The sequence below is a fragment of the Theobroma cacao genome, chromosome 4 (assembly GCF_053813885.1).
Source record: "Theobroma cacao isolate CCN51 chromosome 4, ASM5381388v1, whole genome shotgun sequence".
Classification (NCBI taxonomy): Eukaryota; Viridiplantae; Streptophyta; class Magnoliopsida; order Malvales; family Malvaceae; genus Theobroma; species Theobroma cacao.
In genome coordinates, this window is record NC_142642.1 from 27,705,783 (window position 1) to 27,732,712 (window position 26,930).

Sequence of the window (26,930 nt, forward strand, 5' to 3'; positions counted from 1 at the left end):
TATTTAAGTGTTCATAGAAGGTCCTAGTAGCTTAGTTGGTTTAAGTTTTTGGTGGCTTTATCATGGACCTGCTGTTGATTTCTGCCTTCAGGGAAGTGGGAGCTCTACCTTTGATCTATAGCTCAACCTTCAGGCTAAAAAGGGTAAAAAGAGTTTTTACAATGTGAGGCTCACCTTGTATTGGTTAACCTTTTCTTGAAGGTTTCAAAGATTCTGTGCAGACATGGTTATATTTAAGTTTTCGAGGACATCATCTAGAGTCATTGCTGGTTTATTAAAAAAACGACAAATCTTAAAAGTTATTTCTCACTTTAGATATTTCCTTCTTTTTTGTCAAATCTTTTTCTTTTTTTGTTGGGTAACTCACTAATGATGTCAAAATTGAACAAAAGAAATATGGCTCCACCTACAAGAATAGGACTTGCTGGTTGTGTTGTTATGGGCCTAAATCTTGCGCTTGACATTGCCGAGAAAGGTTTCCCCATTTCTGTTTATAACCGAACTACTTCTAAGTTGATGAGACTGTTGAAAGAGCTAAATAGGAAAGAGAAATGCCTGTATTTGGTTTCCATGATCCTGAATCTTTCGTTCAGTTGGTCCAAAAATCTCGAGTGATAATCATGCTTGTTAAGGAAGGGGCTCCCGTTGATCAAACCATTAAGACTCTCTCTAAGTACATGGAGAAAGGTGATTGTATCATAGATGGTGGCAACAAATGGCATGGAAACACTGAGAGGCGGGAGAAAGCTATGGCTAAACTGGGTTTGTTATACCTTGGAATGGGAGTTTCAGGTGGCGAAGAAGATGAACGAAATGGTCCCTCTTTGATGCTTGGAGGGTCATTTGAAGCCTACTAATACATTGAAGACATTCTTCTTAAGGTTGCAGCTCAAGTTCCAGATAATGGCCCTTGTGTGACTTACATTGGTGAAGGAGGATCAGGTAATTTTGTTAAGATGGTTCGTAAGGGAATTTTTTTTTTTTATAATTGGAAAAAGGGATTCGAATCTTGCTTTTTAGGTAGGGGTTTATGCACCAAGCAATAAGTCAACGGGTTATAGTTCATAATGGAATTGAATATGGTGATAGGCAGTTGATTGCAGAAGCTTATGATGTGCTGAAATCTGCTAGAAAATTATCGAATGAACAGATACAAAGTGTTTTCTCAAAATAGAACAAAAGGGAGCTTTTGAGCTTCTTGATTGAAATCACCGCTGATATATTTGGAATTAAGGATGATGAGGGAGATGGTGATTTAGTTGATAATGTCTTGGACAAAACTGGCATGAAGGGTACCGGTAAATGGACTGTACAGTAAGCAGCTGATTTGTCTGTTACAGCTCCCACAATTACAGCTTCTTTGGATTCAAGTTTCCTTAGTGGATTAAAGGAGGAAAGAGTTGAAGCTGCTAAAGTCTTCAAATCAAGAGGATTTGGTGAAGTCTTGACTGAGGAAAGTGTGGACTGTTATTGATATCAAGCAAGAACGTTAGCCTCTGTTAAAGGTCAAGAACAGAGGTAAGTAAGGAACTTCATAGAGTGTTGGAGAAAATTATCAGAATTTTATATATTCTGCTATATCTAAGTACATGAAGATGAGAGTTTATATATGGCTACCAAGAACAGTTGTATGAACTTAATCACCAAGTGTATATAGATAAGCATTAACATACATGCAGCCTTACACGTACACCAGACACTTAGCTTGCTATAAGCTGGTTTAATTTACATTAAAATAGGACAAGTGTCACAAGCCATGCAAGTGTTACTCTTAACACTCCTCCTTAACACTTGCATTCCAAACATTTAGCTTGTTTCTGAGAGTCTCGAACTTGGTCTTTATCAAGGTCTTGGTCAAGATGTCAGCAAGTTGTGATTCAGAAGAATAGTACTGAACACAAATCTCTAATGGAGTGAAACTTAACATGGATGTGCTTCATTTTCCCATGATTAACAGGATTTTTTGTGAAGGCAATAGCAAATTTATTGTCCACAAAAAGATCAGTAGCATGATTCTGAGGGAATTGTAGATCAGTAAGCAATTTTCTCAACCAAATGGCTTGGTTTGAAGCAGAAGCAGCAGATATGTATTCTGCTTCAGTAGATGACTGAGCCACAACAGATTGTTTGTGAGTGTTCCATGAGAAAGCTCCATTACCGAGAGTGAAAACATATCCTGAGGTACTCTTTGAGTCATCAATGTTGCCAGCCCAATCACAATCTGAGTACCCTATAAGTTTGAACTTAGGAAACCTTGTGAAGTGAATTTCATGGTTCAATGTACCTTTTAGATACTTGAGGACACGCTTGGCTGCAGTATAGTGTTGGTCAGTGGGTTCCTTCATAAACCTTGACAGAAAACTGACAGAATACATAACATCAGGTCAAGAGGAACAGATGTAGAGCAGACACCTAATCAAGCTCCTATAACCAGTAAGATCCTCAAGCTTGCTTCCAATTTTGACTGATAATTTTTTATTTGGAACAAGTGGTGTTGCAGTGGACTTGCACTGACTCATGTGGAATTTTTTTGCACTTCACTGATGTAACTTTTCTGTGACAGAAGAATGCCATCTGATGATTGTTTGATTTCCAAGCCTAGGAAATAACTCATCAATCCAAGGTCTGTCATATCAAACTCTTTTTTCATCTCAGACTTGAATTTGTATAGAGCTCTGTCATCTTTCCCTGTGACTAGCATATCATCAACGTACAGGGAAACTATCAACACTACTTGCTCACCAGATTTGAGTATGTAAAGAGTTACCTCATTGAAGCTTCTCACAAAGCCGTAATTGGCTAAGTAAGCATCGATTCTGCTGTACCAGGAGCGTGGGGCTTGTTTCAAGCCATACAAGGCTTTGTGTAGCTTATATACTTTGTTCTTTCCTGGCATTAACTCAAATCTTTCTGGTTGGTCAACATATATTTCCTCTTCAAGAACTCCATTGAAGAATGTTGATTTGATATCCAAGTGGTACACACTCGAACCCAAGGCTGCAGATAAAGCCAATAATAATCTAATTGTATCATAACGGGCAACTGGAGCATATGTCTCCATATAGTCAATTCCTGGCAGTTGGCTATATCCTTTCACCACCAAACATGCCTTGAATTTGTTAAGAATTCCATTAGGATTAAGCTTTTTCTTGAATATCCACTTAACCCCAATGATATGTCGATCATTTGGCTTAGCCACTAGAGTCCAAGTACCACTTTTGTTTATCATCATGCATTGCAACAACCCATTCAGGGTTTTTTGAGGCTTCACTATAAGAGCTTGGTTCACACAAAGCCACAAGGCTTCTATGATAGACATCCTCCATTGAACATGTCCCTCTTACTGGCAGGTCATCTATATCATTGTAAAGGGGGTTCTTGTGATAGGGAGAGGAAGTGTTGCAAACAAGTAAAAGGATGTGCCAGAGGAGGCAGAGAGGAAGATTGAAGCAGTTCCTGAAGTACTAAGTGTTGTGACAGGTGGAAGACAATAAGAAAAGAATTAAAGAGACTTAGAGAGTATAAGATAATTAGAGAGAGAATTTAGAGAGAGAAGCTCTCAAGTTGAGAATGTGTTAGCTTGGAGAGGGAAAAAAGAGTCATTTCAAATGAATTGTGAGGCTCTATATATAGTGTTAAAAGTGACGGTTACATAAGAATAGGCTTTAATGCGCCTAATGAATGACATTATTATGAAGAATATTAATGTAAGTAACCGTTACTGTAATTGAATGTAGTAAGACTTGTTCTCAAGTAAAGGTAATAGAAAAGAGGTGTACAAGAATAGGTACGATAGAAGAAGCTGTATGAGAATAGGTACAAGAGAATAAGCTGTACATGAATAAGTATACGAGAACAAGATAAGAGGGTGAAACACTTGTACTTCAGGAAAGGGTTAAGAGGAAGACCTCTTAACTACCTCCATATCTCAGCCACCAAGCCAAACTCTCTGAAACATCCCAAGATGAAAGTAACCCCTGAACCCTGTCACTTATTCTGAGTTACTTTCACTGTCGTCCAAGTGAAACAGTTATTCTATTCAAGGTGGTTGTTCTACTTGTATTAGTTATTTTATATGGAGTAATACTTTACTTTTTCTAATTGTTCTGCTTTAAGTAATACTTGAAGTAGCGCTTCACTTGTTCTGCGTGAAGTAGCGCTTCACTTGTTCTCTATATAATATTATGTTGTAATATAATTCTTTAGAGTAACGGTATTAACCAAAATCTAGTATCTACATTTTGCCCCCTGCATAAGAATTCATTGTTAAAAAAAAATAATTCTTATGTATTAATTTAAAGTATAATTTTTTTTTTTTGTACTATAACATATTGTATCGTATTACTTTGAACAGTAATGCCTTGGGCAGTACTACTTTAGACAGTAACACCTTAGCCAGTAATGCTTTAGGTAGTAACACGTTATTGCCTTGTGTAAAGTGTAATATCGATTTTTTTTTTTTTTTTTGTAATGTTAAAATCTTTTGTAATATTTGATTGATTATGCAATAATATTTAATATCTTTCGTAATATTTGATTGCATTTTTTTTTATGTCAATATCTTTTGTAATATTTTATTGATTATGCAATAATATTTAATATCTTTTTCATAAAAAAATCTTGATTCTATTTGTAATATTTTATTGATTATGTAATAATATTGAATATCTTTTTCATTAAAACTTTGATTCTATGTGACTTATAAATATCAAATTATTATGAATAATTTTCTTCATTCATATTCAGAGTAAAGCAAAAAAAATTCAGAGCAAAGTCAATTCTTTTGCAAATCTTTTCAAATAAGTAAGTTTTTCTTCTTCTTGTAATCTTCTATTTATTTATTTATTTTTTTAATTTTGTGTTCAATTAATTAAATTTAATCGAATTTCTCTTACTTGTTGCCCCCTGCATGAATTTTTTTTTTTATTTTTTTTTTTTTTTTTTGTTTTTGAAAATGAGAAAAAGAAATTTTTCATGCATAAGATGAGATTATATATGTATATATATATATATATAGAGGGGGTTTACTTTGGAGGAGTTTGTAGTGGCAAAGCTGCAAGTTGCAGCAGTTTTTTTTTTTTTTTTTTTTTTTTTATATATATAGATATAGAAAAGGAGTGTACTTTGGAGCAGTTTGCAGCGGCAAAAGCTGCAGACCAAAATTTTTTTTTTTTTTTTTTTTTTAAAAAAAATGACTTTATTTTGGAGCCGCGAGCTCTTTTAATTAGAGCTCGCGGTATGTGCCGCGAGCTGCTTCCATTAGAGCTCGCGGTACATGCCGCGAGCTCTTTTAATTAGAGCTCGCGGCATGTGCCGCGAGCTGCTTCTATTAGAGCTCGCGGTACATGCCGCGAGCTACTCCAAAAATTTTTTTTTTTTTTAATTTTATAATAATATATATATATATATTTTTTTTAGTTGACTTTTTTGTTTCTCCTCTTATTTATTAGCAGCACAAGCTGCGTTTTTTTTTTTTTTTTTTAATTAATTTTTTTTTTTAATTTTTTTTTTATATATTTTTTTTATTATTTATTTTTTTTTAATTTTTTTTTTAATTTTAATTTTTTTTTTAATTTTTTATTTTTTTTATTTTATATATATATATATATATATATATATATATATATTTTTTTTTTTTTTTTTTTTTTTTTTTTGGTTTTGGTGCTAAAGCTTGTGGCTTGTGCGGCACTTTTGTTTTGAAGCTTTTTTTTTTTTTTTTTTTTTTTACCGCAAGTTATTTCTATTGGAGCTTGCGGCATATACTGCGAGCTATTTCTTTTAAAGCTCGCGGTTTATGCCGTAAGTTATTATTGTTGTTTTATTTTTTTATAATTTTTTAATTATTATTTTATTTTTATTTAAAGTTATAATTTATTGTTTTTTTTTATTTTGACATATAGTGTTTAATAGAAAAGAGAAATATTAGAATAAAGATATCAAGAAAAAGATTAAAGTGAACGGCATGTTAGGAGGGAGAAATACTAGAATAAAAAAAACAAACTAGTAAATGCATAAAATGTTGGCAAAAGCTGCATGTCTTTCTTTTGTCTTTTGTTTGACTATTTTACTTTGTGGTTGTGATTTTTTTTTTTTTTATATACATAACAAATAAGTAAAAAAAAATTATTATGTATGTATACTTATCTCTTTTTTTCATGATCATGTTTGTAGGCAGCTTTTTCCATCATCCTCTATGCCTAGGACGCGTGTCCCTCCGAAAATCAATTATGGTGAGCCTGGAAGAGTTGCAACAAGGAAGAAAACCACTGCACATAAAAGGAAGAATAGTGATTCCAAATTAGTTGCTCCCAAGAAAATTAGAGTAGGAAAGAGTGGTGAAGTTCTTCCTATTCCTGAAAATTGGGAAGATGAAATTATTAGAGAAAGAGGAGAAGATCGTTTTTGGGAAGAAGTTCGTGCTAGACAGGTTGACGAACATCCCTCTGAGTCTGTTGGATATGATTGGAATCGTTTATGCTCAGAAACTCCTCCTCATAGAAGAAGTGGTATTCCAGGACCATCTATTCTGAAATTCAGGTTTGAACGCGGTGAGTTTCCCCTTTCTGCTACTAAGTTAGGCTCCAATTCTCAATTTGTTCATGGTTGGGATGAATGGGTAACTAAGGTATTGAAGAACCCTTCTTATGTTAAACTTCTCTCTTCTGCTGGGATACTTGATGCTATACGTATCACTTCTAAGCTCAATATTCGTAGAGAAAAAAGGATAGATGTGTGGCGTGCTATTCTTGCAAGGTGGAGCACGTTTTCTCATACTATGATTACTGCATGGGGGGAATTTACCTTCACTTTAGAAGATGTATGTGTTCTCTTGGAACTTCCTTGTATAGGAAAGGATGATTTTCACTCTATTAAGCTTTCTGAAGAAGAGGTATGTACTCGAGACTTTTTCTTTGATCTACTTAAGAGTCTGAGTAAAACTTCGAAGGTTGCACGATTTTCCAATTGGATAGGGGTTTTTTATAAAAAGTTCAATGCTAAAGGAATTGAGATTGATTCTCTTGAGTACCCAGACCATAAGTATGAGCTAGTAGCTTTAATAATTTTTTGGTTGGCACGGCACGTACTCCCAAGGTGTCCAGATGATGGTATCTCTTCAGCAGTTGTTCCTTTAGCAATAAAAATTGTTAAGGGAATACGCTTTCCTCTTGCTCCACTGTATTTAGGATCCCTATATAAGAGATTAGACTTATACCAACTCAAAATTATTGAGTCAGCCGGGCGTTACAAGGTTTTGACTTATGTGGATGTTTCCTTTATTCAGATGTGCTTGTGGGAAAGGTTTGGTACTTGCGCTCCCATGCCCAATGCATATCCTTTTGCATCTTTTTCTGTGAATAACCTTTTATCCAGAAACAACTATAGAGCTTGGGCATGGCATGATCGATTACAAAGGGGTAATGTTCTTGAAGTGATGGATGTTACAAAAGAATTCAATCCCAGACCTTATGTGCAGCCTATAAATGGATTTGGTGATCCTGCAATTTATTATGACCTTCATCCTCTACAGTCTGGAAGAATGAGCTCACGAGGTATTAACTTTTGTATATGGGTTCATAGTTCCCATTTGCCTTCTATGATTGAGAGTTCTAGTTCTGGTGGAGATAGAAACTTTCGTTCTGTTGAAGTGTATTCTCCTTATAGAGTGGCACGTCAATTTGGATTTGATCAACCAGCTCCACCTGACTCTTCTTCGCCTATCAGCTTTTCTTCTTGTGTTTCTTCATTTCTCATGACAAGACTTTCACTTCATTCAGATAAACTTAAGAGTTGTACTATCCCAGCTTTTGATAGAGTTGGTATCCATACTTCTGGGTGGTTTGCTTATTGGGGAGAATGTCTTGGAGAATGGAGATCTTTTACTGTGCCCTTAACTAATCCCACAGCTCGTCTCTACACTCCTCATGTAAGTAACAATGATGTATCCTTGCGCTTGATTCCTCTTAGAAAGAAGAAATGCATGACTGAAGAAGAAGATACTGCAGTTCCTGCTCCTATTCGTCAAGCAAAAGATAAGCATGCCTATCGAAAAGTAAGTTCATTTATTTTTTTTATATATATATATATATATATATATATATATATATATATATATTTTATTTCCTCATTTTCATCAATTTTTTTTTTTTTAGGGAGAATCAAATACAAGAGTAGAACTCAATTCAGTTGAAGAGGAAGAAACTTCTGAAGTAGAGACTGAAGAAGAATCATGTGACTCTGAACGTAGTGATGAATCTGATGATGAATCCATTGATGTTGATAAAGCTGAAATTGAGGGTGGGCCAACCCCTTTTGATGATTTCATTGATTTTGACGTTTTATTTCCAAATCATGTTCATAGTTCTACCATGAACCAGGTATAAACATATTACTATGTTACTCTAATTGATGTTGTTCCATTCCCCTCTTTTTTTTTTTTAAATTAAGATCGTTCTTACTCCCTAAGCTATTCGAGATGAGGTTGTTTCTGACACTGAGACTATTCCTGCTGGTGAAGTTGTTCCTGAGGTTACTCCAAATATTGAGGTTATTGAAGATGTTAGAATTGATACTGATAATGTTAGAGCTATTCCAATGACTCCTCGTGCTTATTCCTCCCCAGTGCCAGAACATAGAGATACAAGTAGTGTTTCTGGCACTCAAATAGCACATACTGAACAAAGTAGTAAAAAAGTTGACTTCCATGGTTTTCAAGTTTCACTGGAATATGTGACATACTTAGAACAGGTTTTCAACATAGAGGGAGAGTTTTGGAGTACCTCATTTGTAAAGAACGTAGACGTCATTTGCTTAATGATGGACGTATTGGGTAGAGCTTTAGTCATTTCTCATGCTCCATTGATGAGTACTTCACCAGAGGAATTGCAACAGATGTTACAAGATTTCGATGATGCTTGTAACTTTGGATTCAAGCTTGAATGCCTCAATGATTGTAGATCAAAAGCCAAGATTTTTCTCAACAAGTCTTCCTTGGAAGATGAGTTAGAAGACATTGCAGCGAAGATAACTTCATTAAAAAAACGTGAAGCTGAAGTACGAGAACAATTAGATGTATTTGCCAATAATAACTCTTCTCTATGGAATATGTAATTGGCTAGTCTTTTACTTTTCTTTGACTCTTTTTGAAACTCATTTGAGTCAGTACTTTGCTATTGATATAGCACTTTTCTTTTTCTTTTACAATAATAATAATGCTGCGCTTGTTGTGTACTTATTCACTTTTTGTATCATTATATGCGGCCAAAAGATAATTCTCAACTTTTCATCAAGGAGATTAACTCTAACTTGACGTGAAAGAGATTATTTCATCCCTTCAAATAAGCAAGCATAAGAGCTGCGGCCAATTTGTGAGTAATAAGTTAAGGCCAAAGATGAGCGATAAAGCTTGCGGCCAATAACATACTATCATTACAGCCAAATTATGAGCGATAAAGCTAGCGGCTGAAATGTTAATGATTAATTATGGTCAAATATTGAGCGATACAGCTTGCGACCAATAATATTATTGCAGCCAAGATATAAGAAATGAAGCTAGCGGATAAATTATAAATAGTAAAACACAGCCAATATAAAAGCGGTGAAGTTGCGGCTGAAATGCCTTTCCTTGCAAAAAAGTAAATCATGTATTTCGCATACAACAAAGAGTGGAGTTAGAACCTCATACATGATACTTCTTTATATATTGAAAATTGATCGGTGCAGTGATGGCGTTGTTCTTTGGATTTATCAATTTGCAATATCCACTTTCATTCACCTCATGAACAATATATGGTCCTTCCCATTTTGGGCTAAATTTAGAAGATGGTGTTCCTCTTCTAATATGCTCAGCTGCGCGTAACACTAGATCTCCCTCTTCAAAATTCCTCCTCTTCACTAGCTTGTCATAAGCTCTACTCAACCTTCTTTGATAGACTGATAAATTCTTCTTTGCTCTATCTCTTCTTTCTTCCAATGCTTCCAATTCTAACATCCGTAAATTATCATTATCAAGTTCAGCGTCTAGAGCTAATCTTGCAGACGGAACTAGAATTTCAGCAGGTAGCATTGCCTCTGTTCCATATACTAGTGAAAAAGGAGTTGCCTTCGTAGGTTCACGCTTGGAAGTCCTATATGCCCATAATGCTACTGGAAGTGCATCATACCACATCTTTGGTTCTTCATGCACCATTCTACTAAGCACTTTAAGTAAAGTCTTGTTAGTAGCTTCAGCTTGACCATTTCCTTTCGGGTAGTAAGGAGTAGACTTCACATGATCCACATCGTAAAGAGCAAGTAATTCCCTTACATTGGCATTAATGAACGGAGTACCATTATCTGAAAGAATACGTCTAGGTATGCCGAACCTGCAAATGATGTTTTCCTTGATGAAATTTGCCACAGCCGGCCCAGTCGCATTCTTCAAAGAAATAGCTTCCACCCATTTAGTAAAGCACTCTGTTGCTACTAATATCCAAGTATATCCTTTAGAAGGAGGATTGATAGGTCCAATCAAATCAAACGCCCAAGTCTGGAATGGCCATGGAGTAATGATGCTATGAAGTTGTACAGCTGGAGCATGTATAGCATTCCCATAAATCTGACACGGATAACACTTCCTTGCGTAATTCACTGCATCTGCTTCCATAGTAGGCCAATAATACCCAAGATCCAAAAGCTTCTGATAAAGTTTTCTTCCACCTTCATGCTCCCCACTACTACCTGCATGCACTTCTACTAACAATGGATTGACATCAGCTGGGGAAACACATTTCAATGATGTTCCTGCAAATGAGAGCCTAAACAAGTCATTTCCTTTAAGAAAAAAACGTTGAGCTCTTCTCTTGAGTTGTCTTGCATCTTGAAAGTTAGCTGGTAAAATTCCATTTTGGAAAAAATCAATATAAGGCCTACGCCAATCACCGGCACTTCCCACAAAATTACACTCATGTACATCTGGTGGTTCAGAACATCTAATGCAAGCCTTTTGAAGCTGTAAAGCATCTTTGGACATAGATGGCCAAAAATATCCTGCTCTTTGGATTAAGCGATGTAAAGGTGGTCCTTCCTCACCACACCATTGTTCGTGGGCTATTCTCAATCTTTCTTTTGCCTCTTCCTCAGAAACGCATCTTGCTAGAACTCCATTACTTCCTTTGTGGTAAAGTGTACCATGAATCAAAATGTAGTGCTTTAAGCGTGGAATAGCAGTAGAACTAGGGTTAAGCAGCTCTTTTATGATAGATTTTCGCCAATCCTCTTCGTCATAAATTGGAGGTAGTAATAGCTCACTGGATGGACATGAGATAGTCCTCTTGAGTACAACTATAGGAATACTTCGTTCTTTCTCCGGAATACAAACTTTAGAAGCCAAAGTAGCAAGAGCATCTGCATAGCGGTTCGTTGTTCTCGGAGTATGTTCACATCTCACCGTTTGAAATTTCTCTAACAAAGAATGAACAAGAGTCCTGTAAGAAGCAAGTATTGGTTCTTTCAAAGAAAACTCACCATTAGTCTGCTTTACAATAAGATTAGAATCCCCATGGATGCAAAGATTGCTTATCCCAATTGTTGCTGCTGCATACAACCCCAAAACTAGTGCTTCATACTCAGCTTGATTGTTTGTGCATGGGAAATCTAGCTTGAAAGCTAACGAGATAGGTTCTCTACTTGACTCAAAAGAGTTTAACTCTAAACATGAAATCAAGAAATTCTCATCTTCACTTGGTGCTTCCAAAACACGAAGACCTTTTCTCTTCAAAGAGATGTGACCTCTACTCAAATGAGAGGCAACTAATTCAGAACTTTGTACTGCAGAGTTATCTTCTTTATTCGGAGGAATAAGAACTATTCCGGCACCTCCTCTAAAACTATTTGAAGAACCATCAAAGTATAAACTCCACTCCCCTTCTTCAATATTTACTGCGCACACTTCTTCATGAAATTCAGCTGGAATGGCATCAGAAATAATCTCTTCAAACTGAGATGGAAAATATGCTAACAAATCTGAAAGTGCTTGAGACTTTATAGCTTTTGGCTGAACAACTGATACATCAAATTCTCCCAATAAAAGAAGCCACTTTGCTACTCTTCCAGATAGAACTGGCTTAGAAAGTAAAAACTTGATGGGATCTGACTTTGTCACGATTATGAGCTTGTGTGCCAAGAAATAGTGCCGAAGCTTTTGAGTTGTATAGACTAAAGCAAGACAGTGCTTTTCCATAGGTGGATAATTCAACTCACTTCCGTGTAAGCATCTACTAATGTAGTACACAGGTTTTTCTTCTCCATCCATTTCCTGAACAAGTAAAGCACCAATTGAGTATGGAGTAGAAGTCAAATACAACATCATTGGCTTTCCTTTGATAGGCATGATCATCGTTGCAGGAGAAGTAAGAATCTTTTTAATCTTCTCAAATGCTTGTTGTTGTGGTTCACCCCATATGAATGGAACACCTTTCTTAAGCAAGGCTTGAAAAGGCACAATGATTTCTCCTAAAGCTGGAATGAATCTCCTAATATAAGAGACTTTTCCCAACAAGCTTTTGAGTTGTTTTTGATTCATCGGAGATGGCATGGATTGAATAGCTTTTATTTTTGTAGGATCAACATCTATACCTTTTCTGTGAACCATAAAACCCAAAAATCTTCCAGCTGTTACTCCAAATGCACACTTTAAAGGATTCATGCGAAGATTATACTTTCTACACCGTTCAAATACTTTTTTCAGATCTTCAAAGTGATTAAAAGCCTTCTTGGATTTCACTACTATATCATCCACATAATCTTCCATAAAATCATGCATCATGTCATGGAAGATAGCTGTCATGGCACGTTGATAAGTTGCACCTGCATTCTTTAATCCAAATGGCATTACAGTGTAGTAAAAATTTCCAAATGGAGTTCTAAAAGCTGTTTTCTCTGCATCTTCTCGTGCCATCTTTATTTGATTGTATCCACTAAACCCATCCATGAAGGAAAACATCTCATGACCAGCTGTAGCATCCACTAAAGTATCAATATTAGGAAGAGGAAAATCATCTTTTGGGCATGCCTTGTTCAAATCTCTGAAATCTACACACACCCGAATTGTTCCATTCTTCTTTTTCACCGAAACTACATTTGCTAGCCATGTAGGATAATGTATGGGTTTGATGAATCCAACCTTGAGAAGCTTATTAATCTCCTCCTTTATCTGGCCCTCTATCTCATGATGAAATACACGAGCATGTTGTTTCACTGGCTTGCTTTGTGGAGAAATGTGTAACTCGTGAATAATGAGATTCTCATCCAGTCCAGGCATCTGCTCATAAGTCCAAGCAAACACATCTTGGAATTTTCTTAACAACTCAATTAGCACAACCTTTTGTTCACCAGAAAGACTCTTGCTTATGAAAAGTGGCTTACTTGTCTCTCCTTCTTCTGCCATATTTATTTCTTCCAACTCATCCCCTTGAGGCTTGGGTTGATCTGAAAGTTGTTCTTCCGTGGATAATACTTCCTGTACTTTTTCCTTTTCTGCTTCTACTTGAAAACATGATGGTGATGTATCCGGTGGCTTCCAAAGTTTGGGATCAGGAAAAGATGTTTCCCCAGACCCCGCGTCCCATCATAAGCAATACACAATTTTTCCATCTTCACGTGCATAGGAAGTTACCCCATCAGACATCTTTTCTTCATTTACTTCTTTGTATGTGGAAGTGTTTTCCCTTCTTCTCTTCCCACCTCGTTCCTTTTTCTTGCCATTACTCTCTGTCTTATTCTCATACTTCTCCCATCGTGGAAATGGAACACCGATAGGTCTAACAATAGTTGTTTCTCCATCAGTAGCTAGATCTTCAAAGAAAGAAGCCTCTATATAACTCACCTCATGCCGTTCAAACGGGGCTTTAGTGGCTGGAATGAAAACCTCCTTCCCCTTCCAATATCCCTTAATACATTGATGACGTGAAGAAGGGATGATATTATGCATATGCAAAAATTTTCTTCCAATTAGAGCATGATAAGCCACATTTGCATCAATAACATGGAAACATGTCTGATCTTGAATCGGCCCCATCTTAAAATTCACTGTCACTTGCCCCAAAGTTATAATCTCCTTGTTATCAAAAGAAGTGATAGCCATAGGACGACGTAAACTCTTCAAATCCATGTTTACAGCTTTCAAAGTGGATAGAGGTATGAGATTCACAGAAGAACCATCATCAATGAATGTTCTCCTAATAGGATATCCATTGATAGTACTTTCCACATAAAGGGGTTTATTATGGTACGGATGAGGTGTACACATGTCTGCCTCTGTAAACACAATAGCGTTCTTATATGCACCAACCATCTTCCCCATAGGTCGTCCTATTAAGTTACATTCTCCATACTGTTCTCCAGCTATCTGAACTAGGGATATAGCTGCTTCTTTCCTTGCTTCTTCTGAAAACCCAAGTTGGTCAAAGAAATGCCGGAAGCTAGGTGTCTTCATGAGTGAATTAGCAATTGAAGAAGTAACCCTAGTAGCTTCATTTGCATCATTGAATTGGGTGTTTGAAGAGGAAGGGTCATCATGGTGAGCATGAATTATTGCACTTACTTGTCCGCGAGGATTTGGATGAATGGGAAGAGGGTTATTTTGGACTCTGTTATTTCCAATCAACACTTCTCCTGCTTGCACCCGTCGGTGGAACATTCTTCGAAGGTTTCTGCATTCAGCAAGTGGATGACCGACTGTCCGATGATAATCACAGTACCTTGGATTAGCCTTTTCCTCCGTTGTTGGTGGTCGTGGAGTGTAAGGTAAGTTTATTTGTCCATCCCTAACCCATTCTTGGAGAAGAGCTCTCACTCTATCTAAAGGTACTGAAAACGGTGGAGAAGAGTCATTCTCCTCATCTAGCCCTCTCCTAGGGACATCTCTTCGAGGACGTAAATTTGCTCGAATTGGACCCCTTCTTTCTCTACCTCCTCCTTGGATGGCATTCACCGTTGGGTTATTCCTTCTACCAAAGCGAGTGAGTCCCTTTTGTCTAAAAACTGTATTATTGGTCCTTCGTGCAGCTTCCACTAGTGTAGCGAAGGTTGGAAGAGGTAGATTCTCCAAGTGTAACCTGTATTCATCAAACATCCCCTGAATACACACTTTTACCAACTCTTTCTCATCATGAGATTCTTGTATGTCCAGCACTCTTTCTCTAAAACGTTGGATATACTCCATTAAATCCTCCCTAGACTTTTGAAACTCTCTTCCAAGATCAACGAGAGTAACCTTCTCTTGAGTAGAAAAGAACTTTTCCCCAAACATCCTACACATCTGATTCCAAGATTGAACAGAACCAGGAGTAAGGTTAACATACCATGTATAAGCCTTCTCAGTGAGAGACTTGGAGAATTCTTTCAACTTCAGGTCATCATCCAATCCAGCTACTCCAAGAGTCTCCACAAATTTCATGACATGTTCGCGTGCATCACCAGTCTTTCCATTAAATTGTTTGAACTTAGGGCTAGTATAGTCTTTAGGATATGGTTTTGCAGCTACACTAGCCGGATAAGGCAACTTGAGATCAAACTCAGAAAAATTCAAACTCTTGTTCTTCTGATCTAACAACTTTTGGAGCTCTTCCAGTGTTACAAATCCTTGAGTAGGAATAGGTGGGATTACTGCAGTAGAAGTAGTAGTTGGAGTAACTGCAATAGTGGTGTTGGTAGGGTTAGGGTTTGCAGCAACTACTACATCAACTGCACCTTCTCCATTGCCTCCATTCTCCTCAATGTTTGTAACTAGATGAGTGACCCCAGCAGGTGCACTCTCATTAGGATGCACAGATTGAGCTTGAAAAGTGGTGACAGTAGAGGATGCAAATTGAGATATAGTGTCCATCATTCGCTTATTATTGTCCTCCAAAATTTGCATCCTCTCTTGGGAAGTTTGAATCATTCTCATCAGATCTTGAATGTAGGAAGGAACAGGCGCATCCTGGTTGCCAATGGAACTCTCCATCTTTTTCGAAAACAAGAAATTTCAGCAGTAAAAGTCTTACTTAATGCAATCACTCCTCCCCAGTGGAGTCGCCAAAATGTAAAGGGGGTTCTTGTGATAGGGAGAGGAAGTGTTGCAAACAAGTAAAAGGATGTGCCAGAGGAGGCAGAGAGGAAGATTGAAGCAGTTCCTGAAGTACTAAGTGTTGTGACAAGTGGAAGACAATAAGAAAAGAATTAAAGAGACTTAGAGAGTATAAGATAATTAGAGAGAGAATTTAGAGAGAGAAGCTCTCAAGTTGAGAATGTGTTAGCTTGGAGAGGGAAAAAAGAGTCCTTTCAAATGAATTGTGAGGCTCTATATATAGTGTTAAAAGTGACGGTTACATAAGAATAGGCTTTAATGCGCCTAATGAATGACATAATTATGAAGAATATTAATGTAAGTAACCGTTACTGTAATTGAATGTAGTAAGACTTGTTCTCAAGTAAAGGTAATAGAAAAGAGGTGTACAAGAATAGGTACGATAGAAGAAGCTGTATGAGAATAGGTACAAGAGAATAAGCTGTACATGAATAAGTATACGAGAACAAGATAAGAGGGTGAAACACTTGTACTTCAGGAAAGGGTTAAGAGGAAGACCTCTTAACTACCTCCATATCTCAGCCACCAAGCCAAACTCTCTGAAACATCCCAAGATGAAAGTAACCCCTGAACCCTGTCACTTATTCTGAGTTACTTTCACTGTCGTCCAAGTGAAACAGTTATTCTATTCAAGGTGGTTGTTCTACTTGTATTAGTTATTCTATATGGAGTAATACTTTACTTTTTCTAATTGTTCTGCTTTAAGTAATACTTGAAGTAGCGCTTCACTTGTTCTGCGTGAAGTAGCGCTTCACTTGTTCTCTATATAATATTATGTTGTAACATAATTCTTTAGAGTAACGGTATTAACCAAAATCTAGTATCTACAATCATCTATCTCAGGCTCATATGTGGGTGATTCATCAGTTACAACATCTTATAATGGACCATAAGTATCATCAGTCTGCTGTGTCTCCCAATCCCAACTTGCTTCTTCATCAAACATTACATTTCTACTTATAGTAATCTTATCAAGTTTTGGAAGATAGATTCTATAAGCCTTTGAATGAGAGCTGTAGCCAATAAAGATACATTTTTTAGCTTTGTGATCAAGCTTGTCACGTTGGCCTTGTGGTACATGCTGGTAGCACACTGAACCAAATACTTTGAGATGCTTAACTGATGGTTTGCATCCATGCCAAACCTCATAAGGTGTCTTGTCTTTAATGGCTTGAGTTGGAAGTATGTTAAGGAGATAAATTGAGGTATTTGCAGCCTTTGCCTAGAATTTCTTAGGTAAATTCTTCTCAAATAAAAGGCATCTCGACATCTCAAGAGTAGTCTTGTTCTTCCTCTCGCTGACACCATTCTGCTGAGGGCAATAAGGTGCTGCCAGTTGATGCTTTATGCCTTCTTCATTGAGATATCGAGAGAACTCCTTAGAAGTGTACTCTCCTCCATTGTCAGTCCTTAAAGCTTTGATTTTGCAATTTGTTTCCAGTTCAATCTTTGCTTTGAAGGACTTGAACATATTAAACACTTCATATTTACCTTTCATAGAATATATCCAACACATTCTGGGCAATTATCAATGAAGAGTAAATAAAATTTGCTACCATTTAAAGATTCCACACTCATAGGACCCTCTACATCAAAATGAATAAGACCAAGCTTGTCTTTAGCTCTAGTAAAGCTAACAGAAGGATATGGTTTCCTAGACATCTTGTCGAGCTGACATGCACCACAAACTGAGATTTTATCAGATAAATTTGTCAAGTTTTCAATTAAGCCAAACATACTTACTTGCTGGAGTGAACGGTAGTTGCAGTGACCAAGACGCTTATGCCACAGGTTTGTCTTGTTTGAGTCACTAATAAGAGCTTGAAGGCATAATTATTCTAAGCTCACTGAAAAACACTTATTTCTCTTAGGAATAGTTATCAAGTGAGTACCAGAGGGGTCAAACATCTTGCAAGCATTGTCTTTAAACAATAATGCATAATCATTCTCAACTCACTATCCCACCCTCAACAAATTTTGAGTAATCGAGGGTACCAAGAGAACATCAGATATATAGTTGGCTCCAAAAGAAGTATGTATACAGATAGTGCCTTTGCCAACAGCATTGAGATATATTCCATTCCCTACCTTCACCCTTGACAGATAATTCTTATTTAAATCAACAAACACAGCATCTGTTGGAGTTATATGGTTTGAACAGCCACTGTCCAAAAGCTAATCACTGCTGTCGATTTCAAATTTGGTGTTGCACAATGTCATAAAAAGTGTCTCTTTTGCCATCTCGACCTTGTCAGTAGATGAAGTGGTCTTCTCAGCTATAGCAGACTTGTTTTTACAAACTTTGTCTACATGCTCATTGCAGATTTGCACTTTGCATCAGGCCTGAACCAACAATGTTCTTCTGCATGGTTCCGTTTCTTGCAATAAGAACACATTTTAAATTTGCTTTTCTTGCTGGAGGCATGACTTGGTTGGAAGGGCTTTTTATCTTTCTCTTTAGAATTTTTCTTAGATCCAGAATCAAGGTTGGCTTTCCCTTTGTGTCTAGCAACTAATGCACTTTCCACAATAGCATCCTAACGTGCAGTTCTCCTTTATTCATAAGCTTCCAGTGCAGTCACCAACTCAATAATAGTGAGTTGAGACAAGTCTTTAGTTTGCTCTAAGGAAGACACTGTTGCTTTAAATTTTTCTGGAACACTATTAAGAATTTTCTCAACAACCCATACCTCTTGCAAGTCTTCACCTAGCATGCGAATCTGATTTACTAGGCTCATCACTCGATCAGCATAATCCATGACAAATTGAGTATCTTTCATTCTGAGAAGCTCAAACTCTCTTCGAAGATTTTGAACCTGCATTTGTCTACTTCTTGCAGATCCTTGAAACTCTTGTTGAAGTTTGTTCCACGCTTCCTTTGCAGTCTTGCAACCCATGATTCTACTAAATATAATCTCAGACACAATTGCACGAATGAAGGACACAACTCTGTATCGCTTTGCTATCTCTTCAGAGTATTGTTTAATCTGCGTAATTGTTTCATTATCTCTCAACGCAGGCGGCTCATCCTCATATTCTATGGCATTCCAGAGGTAATTTCCTCTAAGATATGCCTCCATCTTGATAGCCCAGATTGTGTAATTTTTTTCATCAAAGATGGGTGGAGTTGGGTGAGGTGCTGTAGGAGTCGACATGTGGCTGAAGGTTGAGAAATTTGAAGGGTGGTGGCTTGACTTCAGATGTATGGTGAGTTTTCTAGTATTTCAGGTCTAGTTGAGATCTTGCTCTTGCAAGGGCTCTGATACCATGTTATTGATATCAAACAAGAACATTAGCCTCTGTTAAAGGTCAAGAACAGAGGCAAGTAAGGAATTTCATAGAGTGTTGGAGAAAATTATCAGAATTTTATATATTCTGCTATATCTAAGTAAATGAAGATGACAGTTTATATATGGCCAGCAAGAACACTTGTATGAACTTAATCACCAAGTGTATATAGATAAGCATTATCATACATGCAGCCTTACACGTACACCAGACACTTAGCTTGCTATAAGCTGGTTTAATATACATCAAAATAGGACAAGTGTCACAAGCCATGCAAGTGTTATTCTTAACATAGACAAGGCAAAATTAATTGATGATGTAAGGCAAGCTCTCTATGCATCCAAGATTCGCAGTTATGCTCAGGGCATGAATCTCATCCGTGCAAAAAGCATTGAGAAGCGTTGGGACTTGAAATTGGGGGAACTGGCTAGGATACGGAAGGGAGGTTGCATCATCCGAGCTATTTTTCTGGACAGAATCAAGAAGGCTTATGATAGAAATCCTGATCTTGCAAACCTTCTTGTTGATCCAGAGTTTGCAAACGAAATCATTGATAGGCAATCTGCCTGAAGATGAGTTGTATACCTTGGTATCAACTCAGGTATTAGCACTCCTGGCATGCCATCCAGTCTTGCTTATTTTGACACCTATAGGAGGGAACGAGTACCAGCTAATTTGGTTCAAGCTCAACGAGATTATTTTGGTGCCCATACTTACGAAAGGATTGATATGGAGGGTTCTTTCCACATTGCATGGTTCAAGATCGCCAAACAGCTAAAAAATTAAGCCTATTCCAGAGGTACTCTTCAGAACTCCCAATAAGTGTAATAACATCTGCTCTGGACTTTATGCTAGACAGAGCTACACCATGATTATTTCTTTGAAATTTATCTCAAACCTCATCTCTCAAATTCAGCTGCGAATTTAGACTGTCTTTCTGTGTTAGATGTGCTGCTGCTTTCAGTTGATCTTTAGATGAGTATTAATCAAAATCTGTGGCCCCATTTTTGGCTTAAATGTGATATTTTACCCAACGTAGATCACCGTCAGTAATCAAATATATTCTTAAACTTAAAATCAAAATTTTCTGTAATTGAAACAGTCAAACCATTCCACACTAAATTAATCGCATGGTGCAATGGGCATTTTGTCTCCTCTAATCTAGTATACCAGTTTACTTTACATGCCAGATGTATTCTTAATTTTCTATGCCAAGGAATGAGCTTTCATTGTCAAATACAGTGAAAGACAGTGAAAGGGAAAGAGGAAAGTGAAAGGGAAAGAGGAAGGAAGGTAAGGGAGTGGAACGAAAGTAGTATTTCTTTCCTTCGAAAAATTGATGGATCCATACGTAAAGAGGAAAACATTTTTTCTACTTAAATTGATTATTTTATTTATAATTATATCCTTACTTTATTTTGTTAGTTTCCTTCTTTCCTACCAAATACAAAGGAAGAAAATCTTTTTGTTTTTTCTCTTTCACCTCTTTCCATTTCCTCTATTTTCCTACCTTTTTATCAAATATAGTCTTGATCTTGAAAAGAGAGGGATTGGAAACTATTGAATCTTTGTTTGGTGCACATATTTTACTATGATGTACTTGTTTAACACTAATTATATTCTATTTCATAGGTGGTATGTTTCTATTCTGTCAAGTGTCTCTCTTCAAACTACAAATAAAGAAATATATTAACATGGGATTGTTGAGTTCTCCTATTCTGTTAAATAGATGAGTGGCAAGTGTGTAAACCTGTTTGTACAGTTTCTGTATTCCTAGCAATTTATAGAATAATTCATCGAGTATATAATCAACTAAACCGTTACAACAAGTATCATTCTTTAATTTGTTTGTCTAGAACTCTAGATATACGTACAGATAATAAGGTCATTGGGATGAACATATAAATTACAACTTTTTGGGTTCAATAATTGCGGCGGCTCATACGACAATCAATATAGAATAGAAGTTTATCTCTCTTTTTTTTTTGTAAAGAAGATGAATATAAAATGCACATTCTCTGTGTTTACAGGTTCTTTTATGCTCGTTCATTAGCCTCCTAGGACTGCAGTTGGCATGAGGTTTTATAATTCTGCAAAGGCAGATGAGCTTATAATACAAACATAGGAGACAATTCAAATATATAACATTTCATATGTTCGTTTTGTTTTGCATTCCTGTTATAGCTCCCTTTGACCCTTGCTGCCGACAAATAAAATGAATCTATAATTCCAAGATCTGCATCTTCGACGAAATACAAAGCTCTTGCCATGTGTGCCATTTTGCTTTTCATTGTTGTCTTCCATTGTGCTTGCTCATTCATCTTGTATTTGTTTTATTAAAGCAGAATATGGCCTTTCTGAGAATGGCTTTCAATCAGCAACTGTGGAACATGTTTTAAATTTGCTATTCTTTTCTTCTTTTTTGACTTTGTTGCCTGGCTGTTGCACTTGCCTTTCTTCTTATAGGGTCAGTTATATGAATGGTCAATGGTCTGTCATTAAATATGTATTCTTTGCTCCTCATAGTTGTCATTTGTCTCTCTGGATCGATCTTTCTTCTTTCCAGCACAGCATACTGTTTCTGTTCATGGCTTTGCACACACAAACACATGAACAGACCCCTGGTAGAAGTTTTAGTAGTTATTTTGCTGATGCACTTAAGTTTGCTGATTTTACCGCATGGCTGTGATCTAATAACTGAGGTCAGAATTTACCAATTCCATTCATACATGAACTCTTCGAAGTTGACAATTTTACAATCTTGTGTGTGCATTCATTTCAAAGATATTGCATTTATGATTGAAATTATACAGACATTGTTTTGCACCTTTAACAATTTTGTGATCTTGTTTCTGCATATGATTCAGAGATATAACATTTGTGGTTGGAATCATAAAGAAATTGCAATAAAATGATGGCATCTGAGTACTGAAAGAAAGAAGCAACAAAGCGTGTGATCATAGACTCTTGGAAAGAGGATACATTAGCTTGTCTCTAAGCTCAATTCAATTCTACCATATTTTCAGGTTCTCAACCTGACTACTTGCCGGACTTTGCTTGACCACCGAGTCTCCGTTTGGATTTGCCACTGTTCTTGACACTCTTTTTCGCTTCTTTCTTTCCCTCCTTGCGTGAAGAATGCTTGCCAGCGTAATCACCTTCATCATGTTTATATTGATGATGACTTGGGGCAGAAGAGGCATCAGATACCATTGAATCATCACTATTTCCCTCACCATCATCACCATCGTTATCATCATCATCTTTGATGCTGTACTTGTTATAATTGTCTTCACTGCATTCAAAATCATCTTGCATAGGCGAAGCTAAGTACCTTGTCCACCCTGATTCACTGCTACTGCATCCTTCTTTGCTCGGAAAGTGTTTCAAGGGGTCCATTAATAGAGGATAAAGGCGGCTACAAAAAAGAGAAAACCAAGATAGAGGTTTTTGATGAAAAGGAAGGATGTTATTGAGGAATGATGAAGCTGGACAGATGATTTAGGCAAGAAAGAGCTAGTCTTTGGTGAAGTATGAAGAAACAAAGAGTTAAGCACTAAGAACAAAGAACTATGATCTTTATTCTGTGAGAGAAAAAAAGAGAGGAAGAGCGAATTCAAACCTCATAAAACTCTTGTTTAGCACAAGCTTTAGCTTGTACTTATATATTGGTTGGTGAAACTCGGTTACACCATATAGCATCTTTGAATTTTTGTCGCTTACAACTCGAAAATTCAACTTCGAGGTGTCGGGTTCGACTCTTGAGATAGGCCTGTTTGGATTTATGGGATGAGAAGGGGTTATCTCTCCTTATGTGTCCAAGATCACATGCACTGCGAAAAAAAAAAAAAAAACTTTGAATTTTGGTAAAAGATAAGCAGAAAATTGGAAAAAAAATATGAAATGAAATAATCTGTAAACTTCTCTCTTTGTCTAAACTCGATCTCCCGTCATAATCATCCTGGCCAGAACATTACCTTTTTGTCCAAGATCACATGCACTGCGAAAAAAAAAAAAAAAAAAAAAAAACTTTGAATTTTGGTAAAAGATAAGCAGAAAATTGGAAAAAAAATATGAAATGAAATAATCTGTAAACTTCTCTCTTTGTCTAAACTCGATCTCCCGTCATAATCATCCTGGCCAGAACATCACCTTTTTGGTGGTGTACAGATAAAACCATTTCAGTATTTCAGAAATAGGAGAGAATATATCTTTACACTCAGACTCCTCTGTCCTGTCACAATGGTGCAGATGAACCCATTCCTCAAACTGGATGAGGTATGAAACCCATGTTCTCAAGCATGTTAGGCCACAGCCTCCCCACTTCCATCCATCTTTCTTTTGCTTCATGCCTTCTATTCTCTGTCTTCTCGTCATCATAAGTCAGCTTTCTTGGATCAAACGTGCATAGTTTCTATGTCAGGATATTGTTTAAGTGAGGTTACCTAAGATCTTTATGCTTTTGTTCTGTCTTTGTTTGCTGTTGTTTGTCTCCTAAGAAAGCTGACCTGTGTCTTGTTGCTATTAAAATAAAATATGGCATGGTTGGTTAATATTTCATTTTTGGTAGATTGTTAGCCAATCTGGATTAGGTTTTGTTGCAATGACAACTAAAAAGGCTCAAGAATTTTTTTTGCTCCTTTTATACTCTAAAGATAAATAAATAGATAGAAAAGAGTCCATAAGATAGTCTACCACTTGATCTAGAAAATGTAAAATTACAATTAATTCTTGTAAATCCTCATTAATTTTAATTAATTTAGAATTCTAAATGAATTCATTAAAAAGAAAAACGTTCTCGTCACAACTTTATTATTTTTCATTTCGTGATTTCGTGAATAAAGATAAATTTAAATTTTAGACAAGATAATGTAAACGTAACTTTTTTCATTTTCATTACATGAATGTAGTCAGTTTTATATTTTAAAAAATTTAGATATTGTTGACTTATTGTCCTGTAATTATTTATGTCTAAAGAACCATTAATTTTTTTTCATATTCTTCATCTTCCAAATGTTTCATTCTACTGCAAATTGAGCACTTTTTGACTAAGGCTGGAATACAAAATGTTCACAACAGAATAGGCAAATCAAATCCTCACAGTCCATTGCCAAGATTTGGCTTTGATTTGCTCCCTATTATTAGGATTTACCTATCAACATGTTTGATTGGGGAATGGGATAGTCATTCTCTCTTATTCTTAATTTTTTTTAAACACTTTATTTAGTTGGAAGGATGCCTACTACGGAAGATGAATGAATAGTCAATACTAAGGCCTCCAAGTGGCAAGGAATAGAGTAAAAACATTAATGGACAAAAATTTTTTTTATTAATTTAAAAAAGTCCATACTATATAAAATTCATTTCATTTTTTACAATTTCTTTCTCTCTCTACTCAACTACCTCTATCCTTCTTTCACTAAATTAAAAAATAAAAAAGAAAAAATTAAAGTGAATTTTAAAAAAATGTTTAAGTTTTAATTATACATTATAAAAGTTAATATTTAAAACTTACGAATTAAATTAAAATTCTAATTATAAATTTTTTATATTTTAATATTTAAAAATAAATAATAAAAAATAAACTTAATGTTTTAATTATAAATATCTTAATTTAAAAATTAAATATTATAATAAATAATATTTTTATCATTTATCAGTTATTCCTTAATTATTCCTAAAACTATTCCTACCAACTAAATATTATAATAATTCATAATAACAATTCATATTCTATTTTATTCTTATAAATCAAATTATATAATAATTATTCATCGCTTATTTTATCTCCATGAAATAATTGTTTCATTTTATTCTTTTCTATGAACCAAACACACCTCATAAGTCTATGACTAATTCAATTGGTCTGCTCTACCGCGGAACCAAATAATTATTCTACTTCGATGCCTGGAGCATAATACATGTATCTTGACTGGCCTTACCAGTGTGATCCACGTGAAAATCACTTGCACGGTGACCACGGTTAAATTCTTATACAACAATGATTCGAATGCATTTTAACTTGCTCCACGTTTTACATGTGGATTAGCTTGCTTTTAAATTAATCTCGGTTGGTTTTTAGCCATTATTTCGCAGTATCACAGAGCAATTAGGTTCAAACTTTAAGCTTATATTAATACAAGTTGATCCATCTAGAAGTCCAAGACATGGTGTTTGGTGAGGATTCAGGATCTGAAACTCAATTTTAAGTTAGAAGCTCTAAACTTAATTGCCACACTTTTGACCTTTGCTTTGGGATTAGAAAAATGGAAAAGAAACAGAGAGAAAACAATGGTTATTAAGAAAGGGGAAAATACTTTATTAATCTTAATTTTTAATCATAATTATACATAGGTCTACTAATCTATAAAATAAACTCTTCAACTCAAACAATCAAACACCGTTAATATTTAAATTGAAATATCTAAAATTTTCTCTTCTTTTTACTTTTTTTAGATCGATTGGTAATGTTCCCTACATCGACTGACCACCCCGTAACCAAATCTAAACTCACAGAGCACCCACCAAGATCGATGCTCCCCAAGGAACACTGGATCTATGCTCCCTGGGGAGCACGCGAACGGTGCTCCCCATTTGTGCTCCTCGGGGAACATGCTGTCTAGGGAACACGCGATCGATGCTCTCCAAGGAGCACTTGGGGGAGGTTTTTAAAAGAAAATAAAAAATAAAAAATTATAATTTTATAGTGTGATAATTTTTAAAATTATCTTTTCAATATTACAACGTCATTAAACGAACGAAAGTATTAATAATGGATTAAAGGTTGGACTTATATGTTCAGGAAAATATATTGTTTTGGTACAGATTGTGTATTTTGAAAATTAATAGACTCGTATGAAATTATGACTAAAAATTAAAAAGTGAGAATATTTTATCCTATTAAAAATTGAAATTATAAATGGTATATTCCATGAAACAATTTTAATTAAAAGTAATGTTTACTTTCCAGCTGGGATGTGATGCTTTTTACATCGTCTTAGCTGTGTTGAGATCTCCTAAATGTGGAAATAAATTACAAAATTTATCAACTGATGATCTTATCTTATCTATTTCTAGTATCTGATGGGAGCCTTAGACTTGACAAATTGATCTCTTTTGCAACTTTGGATTCTTGCCATCTTTTCTCTATTCTCCTTCGAATGAGGTCTTTAGGCAAAATTTCCATGCTCTAAAGTCTAAATAAGTAACTACATAAGTTCAACAAGAAAGAAGGAAAACAATATATATTTGTTTCACGTTGGTAAACATCTTGAAGAAATGCCAAGATGGGGTAGTTGGTTTGAGGCGTCAGTTCAGATATTGATCGGGAAAGGCATGAGTTCAAATCCCTTACTTGACATGTATTTTAATATTTTAAAACCTTACAAGAAAAGTGCTAGTAAAAAAAAAAAAAAGCTCACTAGAAAGGCAAAATAGCATACCATTCAATTCAACTATTATTGACTTGGTCTTGGTTAATTAAATCATTATTGGATTGGATCTTACTCAAAGCCCAAAACCTAATTTTCCAATCCAA

At 35.8% G+C, this 26,930-nt stretch overlaps 2 protein-coding genes and 1 pseudogene across 2 annotated transcripts; 1 reads left to right on the forward strand and 2 right to left on the reverse strand.

The window, feature by feature from the left end:
- Positions 1-396: 396 nt before the first annotated feature.
- On the forward strand, positions 397-21,493 carry LOC18601820 (6-phosphogluconate dehydrogenase, decarboxylating 2-like; annotated as a pseudogene).
- Positions 9,677-14,674, reverse strand: LOC148763226 (uncharacterized). Its single transcript, XM_088805349.1, has 2 exons — positions 13,652-14,674; positions 9,677-13,552 (listed from the first exon to the last, which is right to left on the reverse strand). Exons 1-2 carry the CDS (start codon positions 14,672-14,674, stop codon positions 9,677-9,679), a joined length of 4,899 nt encoding a protein of 1,632 aa, XP_088661475.1.
- An 829-nt stretch (positions 21,494-22,322) lies between the features above and the next one.
- Positions 22,323-23,059, reverse strand: LOC18601823 (protein SOB FIVE-LIKE 4-like). Its single transcript, XM_018118913.2, has one exon. The coding sequence runs from the start codon at positions 22,790-22,792 to the stop codon at positions 22,433-22,435; it is 360 nt and encodes a 119-aa protein (XP_017974402.1). The 5' UTR covers positions 22,793-23,059; the 3' UTR covers positions 22,323-22,432.
- Between the last annotated feature and the right edge of the window lie 3,871 nt (positions 23,060-26,930).

What these genes read in the sequence shown, in the direction of transcription:
- LOC148763226 (XM_088805349.1), bottom strand. Translation starts at nt 14,674, where the DNA reads ATGTTCCACCGACGGGTGCAAGCAGGAGAAGTGTTGATTGGAAATAAC. An exon ending in AAGAAAAGATGTCTGATGGG is followed by an intron (nt 13,553 to 13,651) that starts GTAACTTCCTAT and finishes AAACTTTGGAAG; the next exon opens with CCACCGGATACATCACCATC.
- LOC18601823 (XM_018118913.2), bottom strand. Translation starts at nt 22,792, where the DNA reads ATGGACCCCTTGAAACACTTTCCGAGCAAAGAAGGATGCAGTAGCAGT.